Below are 24,115 nucleotides of genomic sequence, written 5' to 3'. Positions count from 1 at the left end.
CCACCAGGGCGCCCCCTCTCCCCGGCCCCGCCGCCCTCTGCGGCCCCGATAAGAGATCGCGGAGCTCCGCGCTCGCCGCGCTGCCAGCTCAGACCCCGCCCACTCGCAGCCTGGCGCCGAGCACCCCGGGAGCTGTAGTCCCTTCTCGCAGAGCTGAGGGCGGGAGACCCGAAAAGAAGGACTACGACTCCCGGGAGGACACGCGAACGAGGGCGGGGCGGGCCGGGGGCGGAGCGGGGACAGCTCCGGTGCTGATCTCGAAGCGGGTTTGCCGGCAGAGCCCGGGCGGGCGGCGGCGGCTGTCGGCGTGCGGGAGCGAGCGGCAGCGGGCGGGCGGCGGGGCCGCGCCCGGCGATGAGGCACGAAGCGCCCATGCAGGTCGGTCCCCAGGCCGGAGCCGAGCGAGGGGTGAGGCGGGCGCGGTGCATCTGAGAGCCGGGACGGGGCAGGAGCCCCTCCGCCCGGGCCGCCGGGCCGGCTGTGCTGCTGCGGGTGGAGGGTGAGGACACCCCGTGCGTATAGAGGGACTGGGCCGTGTGCGACGGGTCGTGTCCCCGGGAGGGAGGGCACGTCGGGGGGCAGCCGGGCCGCGGGCGGGTTCCGAGTCACACTCGGGCACATCGAACGGTGTTTTTCAGATACTGCCCCTGGAGCGCCGGTCGCAGCTCTCCTGGGAGTGACTGGCTGTCAGGTGTTGGATGATGAGCTGTACCGAGGTGCTGCCCAGGTGCGCAGGAAGTTGGCACGATGCCTTTGTAGTCATGGAGCAGTTGTCCCCCGACATCGGGGAGAGGTGGCTCGTGGCTAGAGCTGGGGGGAGCAAAGAGGGTCCCCTTTTCAGCAGTTATTATGTAGGGAAAGATGTAATAGCACTGCATCAGCAGATGCTAGACAGATACAAGTTATGTTATGCAAAGTTTTTAGCAGTTTCTGGGTTACTGTCTCAAAACATTTTTTGCTGGTGAACTGTATTCAGTTATTAATTGTGGCCTGCTTTGTAATCCCACACAGGAGCTCTGGAGTCCCCAGACTATGCATTTGAATATATGATTCTTTTTTCAGTAGAAAAGCGGATTGGTAACAATCATTTCACAATAAAGTGCAAAGAGCACTTTTTCAGTCTGTTATGATTTAAGTTATGAACTGCAGCTCTGTTAGCTAATGTTTTTCATGCTGGGTATCTACTCTGGCAGTAATAAAATTCAGGCTAAGGGAAGATCTACAACCTTTTGCCTGCTACATATATGCGTCAGAAATGTTTATGTGGTATTTTCCATTTATTCACATGTTTGTTGGTCTACTGAAGACACATTTATTATGTATTGGCTTTGGAGAAAAATTCATTAAAGGAAATTTTGCTAGTAAAGGGAGATAGCTGTAGACTGGTTTCCACCATATTTGACATATCTGACAGGTTGTTAAATTCACCAAAGTTCTTAAATAGTTGTGGAAACAAAATAGTAATACAACATTAAAACAGAATGTAAAGAAAGGAGAGTTCAGAAATTAAAAAAAATAATAACAAAAAGAAATCTTTAAATGACAATCAGAGAACAGCTTCTTGGTTGTTATCCAGATTGTCAGAACAAATGGAATTATTGTTGAACATAATTGAGTAAAAGTCAGCAGAAATGCAGCCTCAAAATAAAGAGAGATAGCAGAAAGCTATAAACCCCCAAATAAATTCCATTTTTTCAAGACTGCTGACATGGTCAAACAGTGTCTACATATAAGCGTATCACATTCAAAATTATAATAATACACATCTGTATTTTTCCAATATATGAAAATGCAGTCTGGAACACTGAGTTTGTTTCTCAGTTGTAGTTTCTGCAGGTTTTGCTTTTTTAAAATTTTCTTCTGCTTACATTATTCCCAGCATACCTATATATTATTCATATTAGTTGTTCCAGTAAAACAATTTTCTGTTGTGGATTCTTCTTCTGCAGAATCCTTTGTTTTCCCACATTAGACTTACATGGTTGAACCTTGTTCAGACAGGGTTTAGACTGGCTGAACTAATTGCTAGATTTATTTTTTTTAGATATGTGATTTTCTATTACATGAAACAAATCTAGTTGCTTCTTTCCGCACAACAATTCGTAACAGTGTTACAGAGCTACCATCTCTGAATTGTAGAGCAAGAGTAAGAGTGAAAGTGTACGTCTTTTGATCCCATCAAAAACAACTCGGAGGAGAGTATAAGCATTTTATTTTTTTACATTTCCATCATGCAATAATTTAAAAGAAATATAAAGTGTTAAAATAGTTTAGCAGGATGAAAAAAAGGGCCTGAGTCCTGTTGCCATCTTTCTATGTTGGTGAGTTCCTTGTTTCAATCTCAAGCTCATGTAATTTCTCTGAAGACAGGAAAGGCCAACAAGTACCAGAAAAAGAGTCCTTCTAGGAAAGAGTTGCCTAGTGTAAAAGTTTGCTGCTGTCATCTGCTGCATGTAACTGAATCTGGATCACAATTTTTTCATTATTTTACTATTTTTCATTATTTTAGCCATGTTTTCAAAGAACAGATATGTTTTAGGAGTGCCTATGGGTATGGAGGGATTTTTAGTTCAAAAGCGATGAACTTTCTTTTCTGTGAAACACTGAATTCTGTATAGTTTCTGCATATTGTTTTAAGAATTGGTCTGAATTACTTGAGATGTCTATATATCTTTCTCAGTAATGTCCCTAAGGCTTTCATGATACTTTCAAAAGTGCAGGTTCAGTGGGAAATTCTCAGGGATTCATGCACCAATTCACTCGCTTCTGATTGTAGAATGCAGATCTTCCATGTAGCTGCACTTTGCCAAATTACAAAAAGAACTGCAGTTTGGATAACCTGTTTTTAGTGTTTATTAGAGCATATGGACATTAATGGTGGGTGGCAGATTGTAGAAAATGCTAGATCTCTAGAGATACTTTCTTCCACTTGCCAGGACCTCAGATCATTTCAATGGTGGCTGAGGGGAGAAAAAATTAGGAAGTGGGAAATAATTTGTAAATTATCTCCTTTGCCAAGGAAAGAAATGAAAAAAATTTTGTTAGTTTTTCATATCCTGTTGTCACTGACAATAGTTATGTCTAGACATCCAAACACAATGGAGAAGGGCAATAACAAGCCAAAATGCTGCTTACAGATATATACAGAAGTTATGATAAAATTATGATGAAAAATGGCCAATCAAAGCTATAAGACACAGGAGTCTGCATGGCAATTCAGCTCCTATCACTCACATAAATGACTAAATAAGTCAGTGTTAGTTCATTCAGGGAGAAGCACTGGAGTACTAGAGCCTGCCAAGCCACTAAGTCCACAGAGAAACTTATATACACCTTTTAGTTAGCCGATCTATCCGCATCTGGAGTCTGTAGTCCTTCTTCTGTCACTTCCCCATTGTGGAAGCTTGATCCCTTGCTGGTTAGATACTTACTGACCTCCAGCTTAGAGGCACTCATGGCTAGTTTATACTGTTGATAACATCCAGTGCTCCTGTATACATCAGTCTAAATAGTTCTCATTGCATCATGACCACATTACTATCCAGAGAAACAGCTCATGTTTTGTTTACTGGTTTTTTTATTTGGTTTTATTTTGTTTCATTTTTATTTCTGCCATGAGATACACTCTTCTTTTTTCTGATCTTCCTGTTAACCTTTCTGGGTGTTTTCCCATTTGAACTTGGGAACACACTAGATCAGAATTGTCATTAATGCTGTCTCACCAGTGCCCTAGACAGTGGCATTAGTATTTTACTTAGTGTCTTAGCCTAATGCAGCTTCTCTGGCAAACAAAAAGGTATGCAGTCTTTCCTAGTCTCATGACCCTGAGTGCCGTACTAAATAGAGTAAATGACAGAAGGCTTTAGCCATCTCATTTTCATTCTTTCATATTCCCTGGTTACTCTAAATTTATTTCTTCTGGAGTACCTTGGCTGACACAGCTTTTATTTTTTCTTTTCATAGCTGCACTATTTTGGTGGCCTCCTAACATCCTGTTTTATACTAACCCACTTTCAACTCTTTCTTAGGTTTTACCACTATTTGAAGAAGGGGTGTTTTGCATGATACCTAGAGTGGGAATTAGAAATATGTTTCCTAAGCTACCCTTTTCATAGACAAAGTAAATTTAGGTTAAGAAAAGAGAAATGAGGGATAGTTCGCTGTCTCATTACTAGAATCCAGGTGTTAGAGCCTTGCCAAAACTGTTTTTTACTCATGTTACATTCTCCTGTCCTGGGCAGCTCCTGGCAGTGTGGCCATATACATACTGGTTTTGCTGATATGAAGCACTTCTCGAAGTGCTTTAGACCTAACATCTCAGTATCTTCTTGGTATTCCCCAAGTTCACATTTCAGTGTTCTGCTTAAAAAAAACCTTTGCATTTTTAGCTACATGTTTCTAATTGGGCTGTGATACATTTACACATATACATGATTCTGACCTCATAATACCTTGAAGCAGATAAGCCTTTCCTGATGCTGCCAAGTACATTAGTTTACAAGCTGTGCTCTGCAGATGGCTGGCAATCAGTAAATTCCAAATAAGTGGCCAGTGCATTGTCTACTGAACTTGGTTAATTCTTATTAATTGGTTAAAAAATAAATTATAAAGATTTGTGAGAATCAGCTGTGGTCTTCATCTTTGGATATCAATGTGTTTGTTGAGATCACACCAAAAATACAAGAGAGTAAGCAGCTTGCCCAAGATGTAGAAAAGAAGAAAATAAATGTCATAGGATGCCTCTAAAAGAGAAGATTAAAATCCAGTCCCTAGGTTAGTCTGATATTTTACCTCAAAAGTAATTAAATTCTTCATGATTGGGTCACAGTGTTCTTATTCATAAGGATTTTGGTAACATTTTAACCACTCTGATGACGTAAGTTGATCTACACTTAAAAGACCATTATGTGCAGTGAGTGTCACTCACTTGAACATCCTTCATACAGTTTAATAAGTTACAGTCATTGATTTTTCCATTGTATTCCATTGTTTCAATATATTTTACAAGAGACAGAAAGATCACCTCACAAAAGACTGTATATGCAGGAAACTCCATTTTTACTAAGACATCAACTAAAGTCAGCTGCTGTATAGAAAGAAATAGAAGTGTATATATTTATACCCTGTATATAGGAAAGAACCACTTTTCTTTCCACTGGAACTATGTGTGTGTAAACACTGGTCAGTCAGTGCTGTTTCACTCTAATCTGACTGAAGTGATCTTTTAAAGGACCTCAGTTACCCCACTTTCAGGGGTAACTGAGGTCCTTTTCAGGGAGGGCTGTAACAACACTAGACAGAAAGAGAGTGTTGCACTTTGAAACAACTTTAAGTTCGCTGATCAGTCTCTATCTATCCTCACTGTAAATAGTAGCAAGACATTTTCTCTGGACTTAATGCCAATCTTCTCCTTTAAGACATGACTGTTAACAGAATTTTTAGAAGAAAAGAACGTATTTGCTAAAGGCGGGAAGGAATGAATCTCAGTGTTTTTAATGTCAGGTTTTCTTGCCTTTTGCATCATATTTTCCAGGAGCAAATTGTCCTGCACTGAGCATGCAGAGTGGGGTACGTGTGTAAGTACAACTAAAATTGTGTGCAGGCCAGGGAGGTCACAGCACGCTGCGCTGCTGAAGTAAAAAAGCTGTTCAAATTGATTCTGCCAAAGAATGAGGCCTGCCAAGGCATAAAGAGTCACATCAGCAAATGTTTTGTTATGATCATGAAGGTGACACAGTTTTAAACACAGTGTTCTGGCATTTGTTCTTAACCCTGCTCTATGTACACCTCTTCTTTTGGAATCAAGGAAATAGCTAAGCATGAAACTTAGAAAGTACATGGGTCTGAATAGAAAACTATGCTTAATGATTAAACTTGCCTGTGCCCATAAATAATCCATGTTTAAGGAGTTTAGAGATGTGCTACAAGCAGGGAAGCATACAAAGTGATCCTTTGTTTGTCCTTGCACTATATTCAAATTGGCAACATAACTCCTGGCTTTGATGAGGAGCTAGCATCTGAGATCTCCTGTGTATAGGCTTTCTGCTCATTGTCTTGAGCTTAGATTTCTCAGTCGACTCTCAAGTCTGTCCTAAGTCCTCTAGGAAGTGGCTTGAGTCTGCTTTTGATGCTAATGAAAATAACACTGTGGATTTTCTCTTCAATTTTAGTAAATAAGGGAAAAATTGTGCTTTGTTGAAAACAAATGCTTGTTTAATATATCCATTTAACTTTTGAGAAAAGAACTCTGTCAAAATAAAAGTATGCATTTTACTTTACTGGAAACATAATATCTTAACTTTTGTGAGGTTTATGTGGTTCTCATCTATGTATGCAGTGTTTAGTTATGGGTGGGAACACAGCATTACTAGTGATTGCTTCCAGCATAATTTCCAAAGGCAGAACATAGCACCATCATGATTTTCTTCATATTTTAAAAAGACCTCCAATTGTAGGGACAAGTACCGTCAGGAGTGAACTGACATATTAATACCTTGGGAAGTGGATTACAGTGCATTCCATACTTAATTTTTAAGTCAGCAGCTTGCATTTAAGAAAGAGAAGCACTACAGGCTTACTCAAAAAGTTCAAGAGGACCACGCATCTGTACTTCCCTTACAGTCAGCAGAAATACAGATATTCCTTTAGCGTATCATTTAGATTGTGAGCATAATTTGGATTGTGCTTGGAAGAATTTGTCTCCTTGCTTGCCACAGAAGGAGTGAGTCTGGGGAGTCTTAGCAAATGCAAAATGCAAAATGCAGAATGGCAAAGACTTAGTAACTGCACAGAGTTTCTTTACACTAATGCGGGCTCATTTGGGTTTTGGATAGGAGAAAGGACCACTATCAGTAGTCTAGGAGACTGGTTTGCTAAGCTAGTCTCTCCAAACAGTTTCAATTATTACCTCACTAATCCTCTTGGAGAAATCAGTCCCTTCCTATGCCCTTCCTAGGCATTTTTTATCATCCTGTAATAAGCAGACATACTCCTGCCCCTGAAATAAAAGCAGCTTTGATTCTATGTTCAGCATGCCTGTAATTCTGCCTGAGATACTGCAAGTAATGACTCCATAAGTTTATGGCACAGTGAAGGTGTTGAGCTTTTTACTTTTTTTTTTTTTCCCAGAAATGTTATGGAAACTGCTGTATGAGTAATGCATATAACCACACATAATTTAGAGGAACACTGAAACTTCTGTGGGTAAAGTCTGTATTTAAAACTATCCACAGGAAACACATTATTACTCAGGAAGGCTACACAATGTACGTGGTTTAGCAGGACTATTATTAGAATCCAGGTCTCCTGATTTCTCTGCTCATTGAATCATGCTGTTTCTGAAGTGTTAGGCATTCAAGTACATGGGGATGAGTTGGAAGCTTCATAGGACTTAGAGCAGCAAATGGATGAAAGCTTAAACCTCTTTTTGTAAATCTTAAGCTGGTTGAAGAAGCTATGTGAAAGGCTTCCTAGGAGATAAAGTCAGGAAAGAATATGATATTCCTCCTTGCTACAAGGGGTAACTGCTGCTTTCAGCTGCAGCACAACAGAGGGGAGCCAGAGGGGCTGTGGAACAGGCAGCTGTAGCAACACACAGTGGTCACACATGTGACACCTGCAGCCACTGCAGTCTTTGGTCTGATAGAACTCATTGACTTGTTGTTGCAAACTCTACGCAACATCAGCATGTCCTGTGTTATATTGTTTTATAGTGACTTGTGAGTAGACTAATTTAATCAATATTTGATTTTCTTTTTCTTGTTTTCTAAGCAAAATACCCCCAAATAGTTATACAACACGGGATAGTAATGAAAGTTTCTGTCTTTTCAATAGAGATAATAAAGCTGAAAGATTAGTAATGTGTATGGTTGATACTATTCAACTTTTTATTCTAAAGCTTCTTTTTTGCATACCTGTTGAATAAATGAATAAATATTATGACCAATGCCAACATTCAGGTTGCAAATGTGTATGTACCCAATACTACATTTAATGAAGAAGGTAATTCTGAAATAAAATTCTGAAATCAAACACTCCCTACTGAATGTTTGCTATAAATCAAATTTATATAAAATATAAAATCAAATATATTTATTTTATAAATATAAATCTGACCCTAAATTTTCTAGTAAAAATTTGCTACTTCCAGTGTCTTTTTCAGAACTTTCTGTCCCCACTCCTATATGCCTCTTCAGAGACCAAAGAAGCTGTCATGTTTTTGGTGCTATGAGATAGCAGAATTATCTAAACCAATATATACAGTAACTGGAGTTTTGCTGAGAGTGTGAGTTAGTGCACAGCTGTCACCTTGGTTCCAGTTGTCCTTTCTGATTGCCCAAATGCATTCTGAGATGCCTAAATTAGAAAGCTTTTACATGAGCTGCTTTTCTGTAAGCCTTTATGTTAGGTTATGGTGTCTATCTTTTCGTCTCAAATGAGCATGCATAAGTGTTGTTCTTACACTAATCATATTCAAAAAACTTTCACAGGCTCTCAAAATACTTGATCATTTTTGTTAAAAACTCAGCTGAGACATTCTAAGCTCTTTATCTTTGCCATTTGTTTTTGAGCAACCTAGGTAGAACTTTGGTCAGGTTTTCACCCTAATCTCTGCAATTTTCATGAAAGCCTAAGGTATACTTTTTATAACTGGAATCTGTGATCTTTGAAGTCTCTAGATCAAAATAGGTTGCTCTTTAACAGTATTCAGTAATCTGTGCTTATTCAGGTGTTTTATATGGATTCAAAACTGTATTTTAAGGACTCAAATTTCAAAATGTTGATGTCATCCACCAGGACCGTAGTTGGGAGATGGGCCACTCCAAACATCAGCAAAGCCAAGTACAAGGTCTTATACCTTGCACTGGGGCAATCCCAGCCACACCCACAGGCTGGGCAGAGAGGTGATTGAGAGCAGCCCTGTGGGGAAGGCTTGGGGGTGGTGGCTGATGAAAAACTCACCATGAGCCCACAGTCCTTTTTCACAAGGAAATCCTGGGCTGCATCCAAAGCAGCATTGGCCAGCAGATTGAGGGAGGGGATTCTGCTCCTCTGCTCTGCTCTGCTGAGACCCCACCTGGAGCACGGCATCCAGCTCTGGGGTCCCCAGCAGGAGGACAAGGAGTTGTTAGAGCAAGTCCAGAGGAGGGCCAGCAGGTTGCTGAGGGGACTGGAGCACCTCCATATGAGGATAGGCTGAGCAAGTTGGGGCTGCTCAGCCTGGAGAAGAGGAGGCTGTGTGGGGACCTCATAGACACCTTGTGGTATCTGAAGGGCCCACAGAGAAGCTGGAGAGGGATTCTCTGACAGGAACTGGAGTGACAGGGCAAGGAGGAATGGGCACACACCGAAAGGGGGGAAATTTATACTAGATACTAGGAAAAAAATATTTACTATGAGAGTGGTGAGACACTGGCACAGATTGCCCAGAGAGCTTGTGGATGCCCCGGCCCTGGTGATATTCAAAACCAAGTAGATAAGGCCTTGAACAACCTGGTCTAGTGGGAGGTGTCCCTGGCAGCAGGATTTGGACTAGATGATCTTTAACACCCCTTCCAAACCTTAATATTCTATTACTCTAACTGCCATTTATGATGATGTTGCATTAACATAACAAATTCAAAAAACAACAGAATGTACTAGTATTGGAAAAAAATCAAGACAGTATTTCAGAGGTGTATATACTCACTATTTAATGGTATGAGAATTAAAAGATGGTGAAAGAAAAATGCTTTGAGTAAGTTTATAGGCATGGCAAAAGATAGCAACATATTTACAGTAAAATAAATGGTTCAAGAATTTTATTAGATGTAAAACTTACTAAGTTTCTGTTTGGAAATATACCTGCTGTGTCAAAATGAAGAACTGATCTCTTACTTTTCTCATACAAATGAACTTTCATTGCATTTTCACCATCTATTCATCACATTTTCTGAAAACAAATATTTTTAGAGATATACTCTAGAGCTGTCCTGGATTTTTAGAATTATTTTTTTTGTTGTTGTTTTGGTAACAATTACCAGTCATTTTTACATCCTCTGTTGCTACCAGAACTACTACTAGATACAAGAATCACAAAAAAATAATGAGATCTCTGTGAATTTCTTGAAGTTCACATTGAAGCATACACATGACTAATCTTTCAAGAAGATGTTCTTCTTGAGTTTCATTGATACCAGGTATGAAAAACTCCAATAAAATCTATCTTTTTAAGATAAAAGAGACAATAAGGTATTTCTTTTTCATTTTGAATTACAGATGGCATCCGTTCAAGATTCCAGATATGGCCAGAAAGATACATCTGACCAGAACTTTGATTACATGTTTAAACTGCTCATTATCGGCAACAGCAGTGTTGGAAAAACCTCCTTTTTGTTCCGATATGCTGATGATTCCTTTACATCTGCATTTGTAAGCACGGTTGGGATCGACTTCAAAGTAAAAACAGTTTTCAAAAATGAGAAAAGAATTAAGCTACAGATTTGGGTAAGCTAAAAAATAATTCTGTGAATTAAGCAAACTGTAGTAGTTTTGATAGCATTTATACAACTTCAGGTTTGCATGGAATGCCATAACCCTTACATATTTAGAGAGAGCATAGGAATGAAATAGCAGTTAATAATTTCTTGTATAGTTTTCTATCTTGAATATTAGAATGTAAACAGTATTTTAAAGCTATTGAAGTACAGTTCTTTATCATTAACTCAATTTCTTTTGGAAATAATACAGGTTGACACATATTAATATCTATGCAGTGAGCTATTAACGTCTGTGCAATATATAGACTATTGAAAGTGATACATGCTATATCAAAGTACCTTGAAATACAAATTTTAGGGTCTGGTGTCTTCCCTTAAAAAGTTATAAATTCAGATAGGAGCTATAACAGTGGATGCATAATAGAAGGTGTAATTTTTTGTTTTGTCATCCTGATCACCTGAAACATCTTCCATCTTCTGCTGAAGAAGGAAACTTGTGCAAAGAGATAATGCTACCCAGGCATACAAGCTCCCTCATTCCTTGTCTATACCTTAGAGACAGTAGAAAGCTGCCTAGTGGGGAAAAATGAGATACCAGGGAATAGGTTTCCTTTTCCACAACCTCTCATCAAAATGAAATGATAGCCAAAACTTATTCCATAGAATCATAAAATATCCTGAGCTGGGAGGGACCTCACTCCTGGCCCTGCACAGGACCAACACAACAATCACTTCATGTGCCTGACAGTCCTGTCAAAAACTTCTTGAATTCTGGCAGACTTGCTGCCATCACCACCTCCCTGGGGAGCCTCTTCTAACACCCAACCACCGTCTGGGTGAGGAACCTTTTCTTAATATTCAGCCTAAAGCTCCCATGACACAGCTTCATGCCATTCTCTTGGGCTCTGTCACCAATCATAGAGACAACATATCAGTGCCTGCCCCTCTTGCCCTCACAAGGAAGCTATAACTGCAGTGAGATCCCCCCCTCAGTCTCCTCCAGGCTGAACAGACCAGGTGACCTCACCTCATATGGCTTCCCCTCAAGGCCTCTCACCACCCTTGTGATTCTTGGGATGCTTTCTAAAACCTTTGCGTTATTTTTGTGGTGCCCAAAACCACACACAGGACTTGAGGTAAAGCTGCCCAGGGCATGATGCCATGGAGTGGCTACCTAGAACAGAGGCTAGACAAGGTTAGGAGAGTAAAAGCTGGTGTTTATTAAAGGCCTTCAAAAGGTGCATCTTGGGCAGACAAAAGCCTCCCAAGAGGCCACACCCAAGATGGATAATGGTCATGATTTTTTTCAGATACAAGTTTGGTCCATTTACATATCAGGAATTAATCCTCCAATTACAGCTTCAGGTAATGAAGTCATATACCCCCAGTTTCCTCCCCCTCAACTCACTTTTGGTTATACTTTTGGTGCCCTTGAGCTTCAGGCCTAAGGGAATTATTTTGTCTGACCAAAATGTGAAGACAGTAGCTAACATTCTATATAAAGAGTTTTAGAGTTATACACTAAAGCAGTACACAATTTGAAAAATATGAAAGCTACAATTCTAAGGCATTATTCCCTCCAAAGCCACAATTCCTCTAGGCCAGAGGAATACAGAGCAGAGCAGGACAATCCCTTCCCTTGCCTGGCTGTGCCTGGTGCACCCCAGGACACAGTTGGATTTAGGACAGATTCACTGATGCTTACACCCCTCATTCTTGGGTGAGAGGGTAATACTAAAAGGAGAGGGAAGAATAACAAGACCTTTAGTAATGTGGAGCTAAAGCTTCAGCACTTCCTGGCATGCTTGAGGACTTTGAGCAGTGTTGCCTTTGTTAGACATTTGTAGGAGCCTCAAACTTCAAATTATCTTTTTTTTTTTTCTTATGAATACAACTAATTTAAAATTTGTTTAATGATGGACAGCCATTAAGTCTTAGAAAATCTTGGTTCAAATCTGAACAGTTCATCAAATAAATTAAATATTTTCTTAATATAGTACAGTGGAGAATTTCCCAGGGTTCTCTAGACTATCTCATTAGGCTTCAGCCCTTGGTATCTCCCCCTCTAGGAACTAGAACATAAGCTTTTTCTTTTTGCCTCTCAACCTTTTTAAGCTTATTTATTTTACGCTATTGTGATTAGTGTAACAGTGGTAAATGCGAGGTAACTATATATTACATGAATATTATATATATATATATCACTTCAATAACATGCTGGTTTCATTTTAGTAGTTTAATGCTGGAGATCTCATTGACATAACCTTATTGTTTTTTTATAATGGAGCAATAATACTGTGTTCATATTACAGTTTTTACACAGTTCTTCCTTTAATCACCAAGTAACCATTGCAGTAGATTTTATTGTTCATATCTTTCCTAGCAAAAGCAGCAATGTTAGTTTACAAGGTTGTCATGTTAGTTTGACACCAGTATATCTTTTGCCGCTCCCTGTCACAAAAACGTGCTTAGCTCAAAGGTGTCCAGTGATCTATATGTGTTCAGGTTGGTCACTGGCATAGATGGGATGTAGCAGCTGCATTCCTTCCAGTTCTAGTAAAATTTGCATGGCATTAACATCAGACTTCAAGCAGGCTCTGAAGTTAAGAACAAACTGTCCAAACAGTTCTTTCTGAAAAAACTTGCAACCAAAGTGATTGAAACAAACCCAGTGCTCCTCAGGAAAGAGGAAACAGAGGCTCAGAGCATAGAAGAGACCTTCCTACTTTGTGAAGAGTCATGTGCCAGGATGTAGGATTAGAGACAAGACTTCCGATTACACTTTCATAGAAAAGGGTTTTATCCAAGCCAGCACTGCATCTTTATTTTGTTGGTGGTTGGATTTTTTTAGTTTGTTTGTTTTTTTCACTGAATTTCTAATGCCAATTCTTACAAGGCTTTGTCATTGCCAAAGTAAGTCAAATTGCTACAGCTCACTTACACCTGTCTGTGCTTTTTAGATGGAGTGTTCTGTGTTGGAGCATTGTGTTGCAGTTGAGCTTGCTAGTAAATCCTTTGATTGTTGCACCTCTGAGACCTTCAACAAAATCAGTAAGGAATCTCAGAAAGCTATTCTAGCACATAAAATCTGAAATAGAGCACTATTACCCTGTCTCCTAAGTTATAACCAGAGGAGAATTGTTCTTAATAGGCACTGTCTGTATATGTGACTTGTGTCTATATTATAATTTGTTGTTTTTATTGGTAATGCAAATAAGTTTCTAAAATGAATAGTTCTCTTGCAATATTATTTCCATTTCATTTATTCTTTTATTAATTTATGAATGGTTATATTTGATAGAATATAAAATCATACTGAGTGAATCATAGTGAGCTGTGATTTGATGTTAAATCTGAGTAGAATCATGAGGTTATAATACTTGCATGATGTTATAACACTTCCCTCAAAATCAGTGACAAAGTATTTGGTGGCATTATGTGATAACTGATGTTCAGTATATCTGAAATAAAATATTATTGAAAATCTCACAGGTTTGTAAACTCAGAAGACTGGAAATGCAACTTTAAAATGTATTTTGAATGACAAAATCAGAACTTAATTATTTTGTCATGCACTTAAGTGAAGAAATACAGGGAATAATGCTGCTCTGCTATTCTTGCTTGACAATAAAATGCAGAACTGTGTAAACAGTAATGCTGTTAAGTTACTTAAATGCCCTATCTAGGCACACAATCAATCCAATCCAGTTTTTCCTGTTAAAATTTTGTACATATTCTTCTAGGTTAATGTTCCTGTTTAATAGTGCTTTCAACAAGATTCTTTGTGTTCAACTTGAAGCCTGTTGGAGCTTGCAGATTACACCAGAATAAGATTCTCATATGCTTACCAGTGAAGACTACAAGTTTGTTTAAAGTCAACATGGGCACTCAAGGAAGCAGAGTCATAATTTAATAATAAAATTCACAGTGTATTATCACAGATGAACTAGGAAGAGTTATCAGATTGAGGTAGCTGGTCTTTACATACTGGGATGCCCTGCAAGTCTTAAGATTTTTCTTGCTTGCAGGCAATACTGTCTTATTCTTGAATTGTCTTCTTTCATTTTTCAAGTGAGAATTTTTCAGGGAGGATGGGGCTCCATCTAGTTCCTGCTGTAATGTCATTTTAAAATGGTCAGAAAGAGCTTGCTGGGAGCACTGTAACATTTGCTTTTTTTCTTTCTGAGCCAAACGTCTTCTATCCACAGTATTTACCACTGGAATTGAAAGCAGTTCAGAGTTCAAGTGGTATATTTATTAGTGGTAGCACATTACCCTGTCATAGGACCACCACGTGGCCCTGAAATTTTGTTTCACAGCACATTGTAAGTGTGACAATCTGCTATAGACATTAGGAAGACAGAATATTAACATGTCTCTTACTTTTTAGAGGATAGGAATAAAAAAAAAATAATGTGCTTTACCTATAAAGGTATTGATTTCTCCATTGAAATGATACAAAAATTTTGTAAAGGGAAGTTTGTATGCAGCACATACAGACTCAGGATAAAACCTATTAAAGGGTTTTAGGATGTTTTAAAGTGTAAAATAATAAAAATTAATATATATTTCCTCCATTTGGTTTGATTTAGTAATATTAAAGGAAGGAGCTGAAACCAGAAGGCTATAAATTTTTCTCACTTTCAAACTTAGATTGAATTTTTAAAGAATGATTTCTCTATTAATTCAGACAAAAATACATTGTAACTTAAATTACTAAAAGCTCAAAGGGGTAAAAATCAGAAAATAAAAATAAGAACCTTTGAAATCTATCTGCAGCTGAGGTGCTATAAAGCCTTGCATTCTTTTGTCAATGGTATAATACAAATAACAGCCGGTAAGAGTTTATGGACAAATTATAGGCTTACTTGGACAGCAGAATTTGTTAGCTAACATGTCAAAATAAACCACAGAGTAGAGAGAAAAAAATAAGGAAAAATAAATTCCAGATACTAGCTCTTAGAAGAAAGCATAAAATTAGCAAAGTCAGGTCAACATATTTAACTGACAGTTTATCCATACCTCATCTTTATCTCATTTTTAAAATTTACTTGACCAGAAGTCTCAGTGATTTCAAATTGATTTCAGTACAAATTTTGTCTGAGGAATAAAGTATCAAGTTTTTCCTCTCTGATCTATTTATTGTACAAGAGTTACAGCTTCATTCATACAGCCATATCTGATTGTACACTTTGGAGCAAATATCAAATAAGAACACTGCACTGCCTTTTGCTGCTTAGATGGCTTTTCCCTGGGACTAGCCATAGACTTCAAGGACTACTTGCAATAATCACATAGAAAGATAACCCCCTAGAGAAGAGAAGAGCTGCTTGTGTCAGCATATCCTTCTCAGAAGTGCCTGTGACTGTTTCATTTGATACCCAAAATGTTGCTTCCTTCACATCAATAGCTTCTATAAATCATAGGGCTTAGGGACTAAGTGAGGACTAGGTTTTATAAGCTGACTGTGAAAATGCAATGTCATCATTCAGTAACTAAAATTATTGTAACTGTTAAAAAATCAATAAATAGTTGGCACCTGATTTTTTTCTCTACAAGCTTTCTATCAGTCCTTTAGCAGCAAATAGAATTCACATAAAAAACCAATAGGTTGGGGGTAGGGGAGGGGGGTAGAAGGGTCTGTAGGAGTACCAACATGATAGTGAAGTCTTTGGGGTGTCCTGCAATAACTTACAAGTGTGGAGGCAGTGCAATATTGCAGAAATACCCAGAAACACTGACTGGGGCTATAAGAATCAGTGAGTTCAAGAATCACTAAATACACTAGTCCAGTACAAAAATAATGAAAGCTGAAGCAATAAATGTTGGAGGTAGGAGTAGCATGTGGAGAAAGAGGATAGCAAATGTGCAAGTATTTCATCACAGGATTTTCAGACCCTGACTTTCTTATGTCTGGCTCATCTGAGTGTTTTTATTTCCTATGATAGCTATTGCAAACTATATTTTATTCCTCCCTTCTCAGTTGCTGGTGACAATGTGTAGCTGCTGCTTTGAATACACAATCTTTTAAGATGAGGATAGTAAATCTAATATTGAAAATGAAACTTCCTCATCTCAACGTGAAAATCAAATGTGTATACTGCAATACATCAGACAAAGTGATTTGAAGAGAGTGATGTAGAATCATAGAATGTGCTGAGCTGGAAAGGACCCATCAGGATCATCAAGTCCAACTCCTGGCCCTGTACAGGACGCCCCAAGAGTTACACCATGTTCCTGAGAGCATTGTCCACATGGTGGAATTACCACTTCCATGGGGCAACCGTTCCAGTGTTGGAAATTGAGATTTCTCTGGATTAAGCTGTTTTAGTAAATGAAACATTCTAAGACTGTCCTTTGGCACTCGTATTCAGCTGGTATGGAATAGTTTTTGTCCATATGTTTAAACTCCTTCAGTCTCTGAATGAGAATGGACACATCCAGATCTGGTATTGGTGAAGCTCTCTTTAGTCCGTTCTCTTTCTCTTAGTCCTTTACTAAGTCCTGGACTCTGACCAGGAACTGTTGGTGCTTGCCTGAGTCAAAATCATGTGACAAAACATGCTGGCAGTTTCACAGAATAGACAAATTTGATAGCCTTGAAATATTTGATGTCATAACTTAAGTTGCTGCTGCAGACATGGCTTGAGAGGGCAGCAGCTCCAGGCAGACATGGATGGGGCTGACCTGTCCACTGTGATAAGTAATGCAATATGTTCACAAATATTGGTCTCTTAGAAGGTCTTAAAGGAACCCTTCCCGAGAAAAGATTGTTAATGAGGAATGTAATTTTGACAGATAGAATGCAATCTCTGGACTTTTCCTGTTATATTAAACAAGGGGAAACTGTGGGAAGCTTTTATTTCTTCTTAAGATGCCCTTCAACATGTAAATGTTATCCAGTTGTAGTTGGATATGGTTTGCCTGAACTATTTTTTTTCTCCTCTTTTGCTTATTTCTGCACAATATAAATCACCGAAGAGCCTGAAAGTTTTAGGGTAGGCCCCTATTTTCATACTGCAATATTATTTCAAATGGTGCTTCTTACATATTCATTGAGAGTACTTCCACTTATGTGCAAGTTATATTTGGTCTACTTTATTTCTCAGAAATAGTTGTGAAATTTATTAATCACTATTTTTGCTTAATTTTTTACCCTTATTTTTCATAGCTTCTGGAGCTGCCAACAACAGATATTGAAAATTGGTGCAGTCAAAGGAAGCCTATTACAGAACAGAGAAACTATTGTATTCAGATCTATCAGAGAACCACTAAGAGTTTTTAATCTCTGTATAGCTTTAAAGAAGTCTTAGTTAATTTCAGAAGTTGTATATTTCCTGAATTTAGGGATTTTTAGTGCCGTCTTTACCTTGCCCTGCTTATTCTGTATTCGTTTTTCTGTTTATATTAAAGTTGCAGCCATGGATCCAATTCAACTACAATTTTCCATCAGGTAGGTAGCCAAGAAAGAAATTGTTGAATAGTTCACTTTCAGCCATTCAAGTGGTAATGAACAGTAGGAAGGGGAGATACCGCTTACCCAAAAGGAGACAAGACAGTTTGTCTTTTGTCTAAACTTTAGTATATACTGGTAATTTAAATAATCTATAGAATTATAAAAATAAAAATAATTAGTATATCTTAAATGTTAAAGGTATCAGAGCAGAGGGAAATACAAGCAGAGACTGGAAAGATATTTGAAGTTTGCCACTGCTTATACTATGAGGCAGAATGTGAGAGAAAACACCAAAAATCTGAGTGAAAATGGGACCAAGAATTTGTGAATTAGGGAACCATAAATGGTGGGAAAAATGACATGCTGTATGTGATGGTTGGTACTATTTCTTCACACACTACAATACACTACAAAATCACACTACAGAGTGCTAGATGTGATACTACAGTCCTTTACTGGAAAATCCAGAACTGTACTCATTACATTTTTTTTTGCAATACATGCTGCCTTGGGAAGTACTCAATGTGCAAAAATACAGATGCATCCATTAGAAACAATAGACATCTTCTAACAATAATTTCATTTCTGCTATGGAGCCAGGATTCAATCTTCAGTAGCAGCAATGCAAAAGGCATATTCAGTTCAGACTTCAGTGCAAAGAACACATGCTGTATACTTCTTGTGGGACAGGCCACATTGGCCAGTGATTGTACTTCTAAAAATTCATATGCTATCTATTTAGAATGCAGTACTGGCTCTTCAAATATTTATGAGGTATGACATTTTTATCACTATTAAAAAGTGCCTGTCTTGAGGGTTTTAAACACTGTCTTTAAACCAAACTCAATAAAAAAGGATGGTGACTATAAATACAGCACCGTGTCTAGGCAGCCCTGAGTCCTGATGCTGCATGCTTGCTCAAAAATGTATGCCAAAGTTGGTTACAAATTCCTGGCCTCAAATAGTTTGGAGAGGAAATGTGAGGTAAATGCCAGTTCTGCAACTGCAACTGCAACCTGTGTTAAGTTCCACTATTTTTCTCAGTATTCCAACAGTTTTTAAAAAGTCTTCTGTAGAGTCTTGAGTCAAGGATTTCACTCTTTTTTGAAGTCCCATGCTTAACAGAACCATCCAATGCTTAATTCACATTGCTGGACTTTAAATATTCTTTGAGGAAAACTCCCGTTATTAGCAAAATTTTACATCTGTATTCAAAGGCATATATTAATTGAAAAGAAAATGTGTCATTTTGCATAATTATTCCAAATAAGGTTTATCTCAGTGTTTAAGTTGAAGCTTATGTGGGAATTCTTTAAGAGAAACTTGAACTAGTGTAAGATCCTTTCAAGAACACTTTTATATAGTGTGTCTTACAGTTTTCTTCATTGGATTCCAGGGAAATGCATCCTGCCATGTTTTAGGCCAAAAAATCATTAAACTGCCACACTTCAAGGAATTGCAGCTCCCCCTAACCTGTATATATATACACCTTCTGGTATAACATTTTTTAAGTTGCCTTTGCCTGCATAACGATCTGCAAGTCACCAGCTTGGGACTGTCAGGAAGCATATACCAGTGGAAGAACTGTCATGAACCAGCATTTGCACACATGCAAATATCATATAAATGTTACATAGGCTCCCTAAAAGCTGGTGATGAGAAAAGGAAAGAGAAGAGAGTATTTCATAGATGTGTATCAGAATATCAAGATTTTTGGGGGTTTCTTTTGTTTGGGGTTTTTTTTGTTTGGTTGTTTTGTTTTGTTTTGTTTTTGTATTTGTTTTCAAGAGAGGAACCAGAGTGGGAAAAAAATAATGAAAGGAATGATTTTGCTGAGACAGGGTTCTGGATCAAGAACAGTTGCATTGGACTAAATTTATAAAACAAATAAGCTATTTCAGTTCTACAGAATTAGCAGATTTCAACAGAATTCAGAGAAATCTGACAGTATACTTTAAACTGTCAATATAACTTCTACTAAATTATCATTTTAATCAGTAAAACTAGGCCTGTTTCTAAAAATTAAGTTAATGTTGACAGCATTTCTAAAAATCAACTGTGCTGTGAGGTCCCATGAACCACTTTAGCAGCAAATTTATAATATCTATACAGTCGCAGTGAATCTACAAAGAAAAAAAAAAAAAAAGCCCATACAGCAGGCTCTTCACTGAATTTTAATAAGATTCATGTTATAGATTAGAGCAAAATGTTTTCCCTCTTGCTGTGCAGTTGTGCTTTGAAATCACAGGACCACAGCCTTGGACAGGAGCCATAATGTAAATACCATGGAAATGCAAATGTAGAGTTAGTATTTAAAGCTCACTTTTGCCCTCTCCTGCTGCTCAGTGCAAGCTGTTTCCCCATGCTGTGTTAAAACATCTTGAAGTTATTCTGAAATTTTACTGGGTTGAAAGGGACACAAGTGACAGAGGGAGGATACAGGGGTCACACAGAAGGAACTAATTTTTATTTAATGCTAGTCAATTTGAATTTTGTTCAGGAAGTAAGCTTAGGTGCATTTTGTAAGAACACAGAGCCTTCAGGGTCTCTGTGTCACATGAGGATGTTTGTAGTAGCTTACATATATAATGGGCAATGCATGCAGATTTTATATCTGAAATTATGATCTCAAACTAAACAGCGACTCTGGAGAATTTAGCTCTGTATCTACATCACTATTTCTTGGTCAGATAAGGAAAAACAATATATCAGGTGCATTTTTTTTTTATATTAGAGAAACTTTTTTCCACTTTTCTCTCTTTTCAGTGTAGTTGAAGGATAATCTTTAATCTTTCCTGAGTAAACATATTATTCTTTTGTAGTAGTCTTGTTATTTTTCTGGTTTAACCAGATTGTTTTATTACTCACTTTTCATAAATAAATTCTTTCCTCAGTTTTTACCTCTTAAGACTTTATTTATTCACTAACTGCAGTTTGATAAATACAGAGAATTTTACCTCAATGAACTCAGTCAATAACCCAGATGGAAGTTGTCAATGGTGTAATTTGCTGACTCAAATTTTCTGACTGTAATTTGTTTACTCAAAAATTAGTATGGTATCTATCTATCTATCTATCTATCTATCTATCTGTCTATCTATCTCTCTGTCTATCGCTCTCTTTCACTCTATATATATATATATATGGTGGTACCTATATATATAGACAGAAAATTCTTACTTTTCTGGCCATTGGGTTATTATTTATGTGTATTTATAAAAAGAAAAATGAATGTCAATCTGCCAAAGGAAAGTAATTTTTCTCTTGTGACAGCAAGAATGATACTAGGTGGGCATTGTTGCCCCATATAGATTAGATACTATTGAGTTGAGTTTATTTTATTTGGAAATAAAACACACTCTAGAAAAACAAATATGACGTAAACTCTCATAGGGGTTTCTGGTTTTCCTTTATGGATGGTTTAGTTTGTGATGCTGACTACCAAGGCCTGTATTTGTTCATCATAATGAAGCATTCCAGAATCAGCTGAGCTAAATAAAAAACACCTGGATATGTAATGTCTCAGAATTGTATATTCACCTAAAATTAGGACATTACTTTCTGCAATGTCCTGGAGTCTTTTGGGACTGCTTATTTCTGACCTCTTCTCCAATAGTTATTAAAATTCTAGCCATCTTACAAGACCTCTTGACTGCCATTGGTGCAATTTACTTAAGGCACAGTTTCTTTGGAGAGTTCTGTGATTAGGGATTCTAGATTTTAGTGGGCATGATCACACATGATATAGCATCACGTATGCTAACAGTGAACTAAAAATGTGAGAGCTGAAGTGTGAGAGCATCTCAGCTGGCTGAGTGTAAATGTAAGATTCTGTGAACAAAAGGAATCAAGGTAATTTCCTGGAGAGCACTGACTTCAGTACTGGAAAGAAGAGTGGGTGAGAAGCTAATGAGAAGCTGTTTTGACAGGAGAGGACATCAGACTTAAAATGCATTGTGTAAGGGTTTTAGGATGCAAATAGTTAGTAAACTTAATACATAGTACATATATGCTGATTGTAAATGATGGGAAGTTAGAACAAGTTATCAGTACAGAAAACCCCCACACTAGCTTTCAAGTGTCAGGTAATAGAATTTAATGTAACAATATCAAATTGGATACTTCAGGAACAAGAATAAGAAAGTATTTTTAAAATACAAGTTATTTAGTTAACAGCGACAGAATAAAGGCATGATCTGGGTATATGAGAAAACACAGGGATTACTACTAACCATACAAGGAAAGTTAATATGGTTTTTTCATGTGCCTGGTGAAGTATTTCCAGAGGAAATGGGACTATTTCATTATCTACTGCACTGGAGATACTTCATATGGAAAAAGAAGTTCAAACTGATAACAGGTAAAGAAAAAACCCTGTTGTACTACATAGAGGAACTAAAGGAAATAGACAAATAATGTTGTTTTTTTTTTACCCCAGGAAACAAGGGCAAGACTAGTACTATAGTTTTTTATAAAGCTTGTGGTTTGAGTTTTTTCCACTAATACACTTAATTTTGTCCAAAATGCACAATCCTCCATTGAGAAACAGTTTAGGTAAGAAAAAAAATAAATTTGTAAGCAGGCCCATTATTTATATGATGTCAATGTGCTAAAGAAAACCAGTAACAAGTGAACAGGATATGCACTGATCATCTGTATAACAGACAGAGGCATTCATGGTTTGACTTAGATTCTGAGGATTTTGGCTGAAAAGTGGAGCTTGGACCTTTCTGAATGCTCACAATTGCTACTTCCCTGATGGTATGCTTGAATGGTATTTTGAATAGGGTAGCAGTCTTGTATAGAGTACCTAAAGGAATCAGGTAGGTATTTGTCTTGCTTCTCTTCCTTCACGATACAATGTTTTTTCTGCTCTTATTTAGACCAACTCACTTTCAGAATGTTCATCTGTCAGATACTAATAATGCTTTCTTTTTGTAGCACTCTGCTTCTGACAGTTTAATTTATTGAGGGGTGTCATGGTTTTAAAGTAGTAACTAAAAAATTATTAGAAAACTTATTTCTTGCTGTGAGATGTGAATTAGAACAAGAGCAAAACAGGCTTAAAACTTAAAAGGAATAAAGAAAGTTTAATAACAAAAATACAAGAATAAGAAAACTAAAATAAAACTTCCAGAAAACCCTTTTTTCTCCTACTACCCAACCATTCTTTTGTTTACATGACAACATAGAGACAATAAACTTTGGAACTTTGGTGTTTAAACAGTCTCCAATTCCTGCTAGAATCTTTTCATCAGTCTCTGTAGAGAAACAGAAGTCTTCTTCTGCTAATCTATGGAGTTTCTCACAAGAAAACTATTTCTGTTATAGCTTTCTATTTCTCTGATGCCAGCTGCCCGGAAATCTGTCATCAATTTTTCTTCTCCCATTTCACATCACTCTGAGGTGTGTATGGGTCAATGAGTCTAGGGATGTCATTTTTAAGGATGAGTTATTCAAAGGCAAAAGTTCTCTTCATCTGTCTCTGTGAGCCTCCCTGGAAACAGAAGTTTTCTCTTTGCCTCAAGCGGCCTCAAATCTTCAACTATTACTTCTCCCCACTCTGTTCCAGCACCTCACTGTATCACAATTACTCCACCTTTTGCTCAAAATCCACACTTTGAACACTCCATTCCTCCCAATATACTCTGTCATGAATTAAAGGAGTTTTTTCAGAACACTGTTGTCCATCTCCATAGCTTTAACAGAAAAATATTTCAGCTTATAAAGCACCTCCTTATTCTCTCTTCCCCATCTAAAACTTAACTCTTTTCTTCACTGTCTTTGATGGTTTTATGATGTCTTCTTCATGTTGATTGTCTCTCTCTCTGCCTCTCTGGGAAAAAGGAGTAATCTGTACGTTTTATCTAGGTAGTAAAAGAGTTAAAGTCTTGGAGAAGCTGCAGATGTTCATGGTGTCAGGTTTCAGTCCAGCAGCAGAAACTACAAACCAAGCCACGCCGGCTCCGTTTCTCTCCCTCCCCCGCCCTTTGTGGCCTTGTCCGGCCTGGAGTGGGGAGGGGAGGCCGAGACACAGCCTTGTTACCTTGTCAGAAGCTGGACACCAAAGAGAACAAGAGAGCTCCGGCTTTACATCTTAAGGGGGTGTTCACAAGTTGATCTCACTTTTCAATGGTCAAAACTGCTGTCAATTCTTAGAAATTACCGATAATTGGTCAGG

The 24,115-nt window shown here is 37.9% G+C and overlaps 1 protein-coding gene across 1 annotated transcript in view; it reads left to right on the top strand.

Annotated features, from left to right (window-relative positions):
* The first annotated feature begins 289 nt into the window (after positions 1 to 289).
* The window catches only part of RAB3C (RAB3C, member RAS oncogene family), a 126,295-nt gene continuing 102,469 nt past the window's right edge, over positions 290 to 24,115 (top strand). Inside the window, exons 1-2 of the mRNA XM_058826603.1 lie at positions 290 to 378; positions 10,258 to 10,485. Coding sequence (XP_058682586.1) covers positions 355 to 378; positions 10,258 to 10,485 — 252 coding nt within the window. The 5' untranslated portion in view covers positions 290 to 354. The remainder of the gene's footprint in view (positions 379 to 10,257; positions 10,486 to 24,115) is intronic.

The sequence above is a fragment of the Poecile atricapillus genome, chromosome Z, assembly GCF_030490865.1.
Source record: "Poecile atricapillus isolate bPoeAtr1 chromosome Z, bPoeAtr1.hap1, whole genome shotgun sequence".
NCBI lineage: Eukaryota > Metazoa > Chordata > Aves > Passeriformes > Paridae > Poecile > Poecile atricapillus.
The sequence above is the reverse complement of the archived record's forward strand: the minus strand, read 5'-3'. Positions and strand labels throughout refer to the sequence as shown.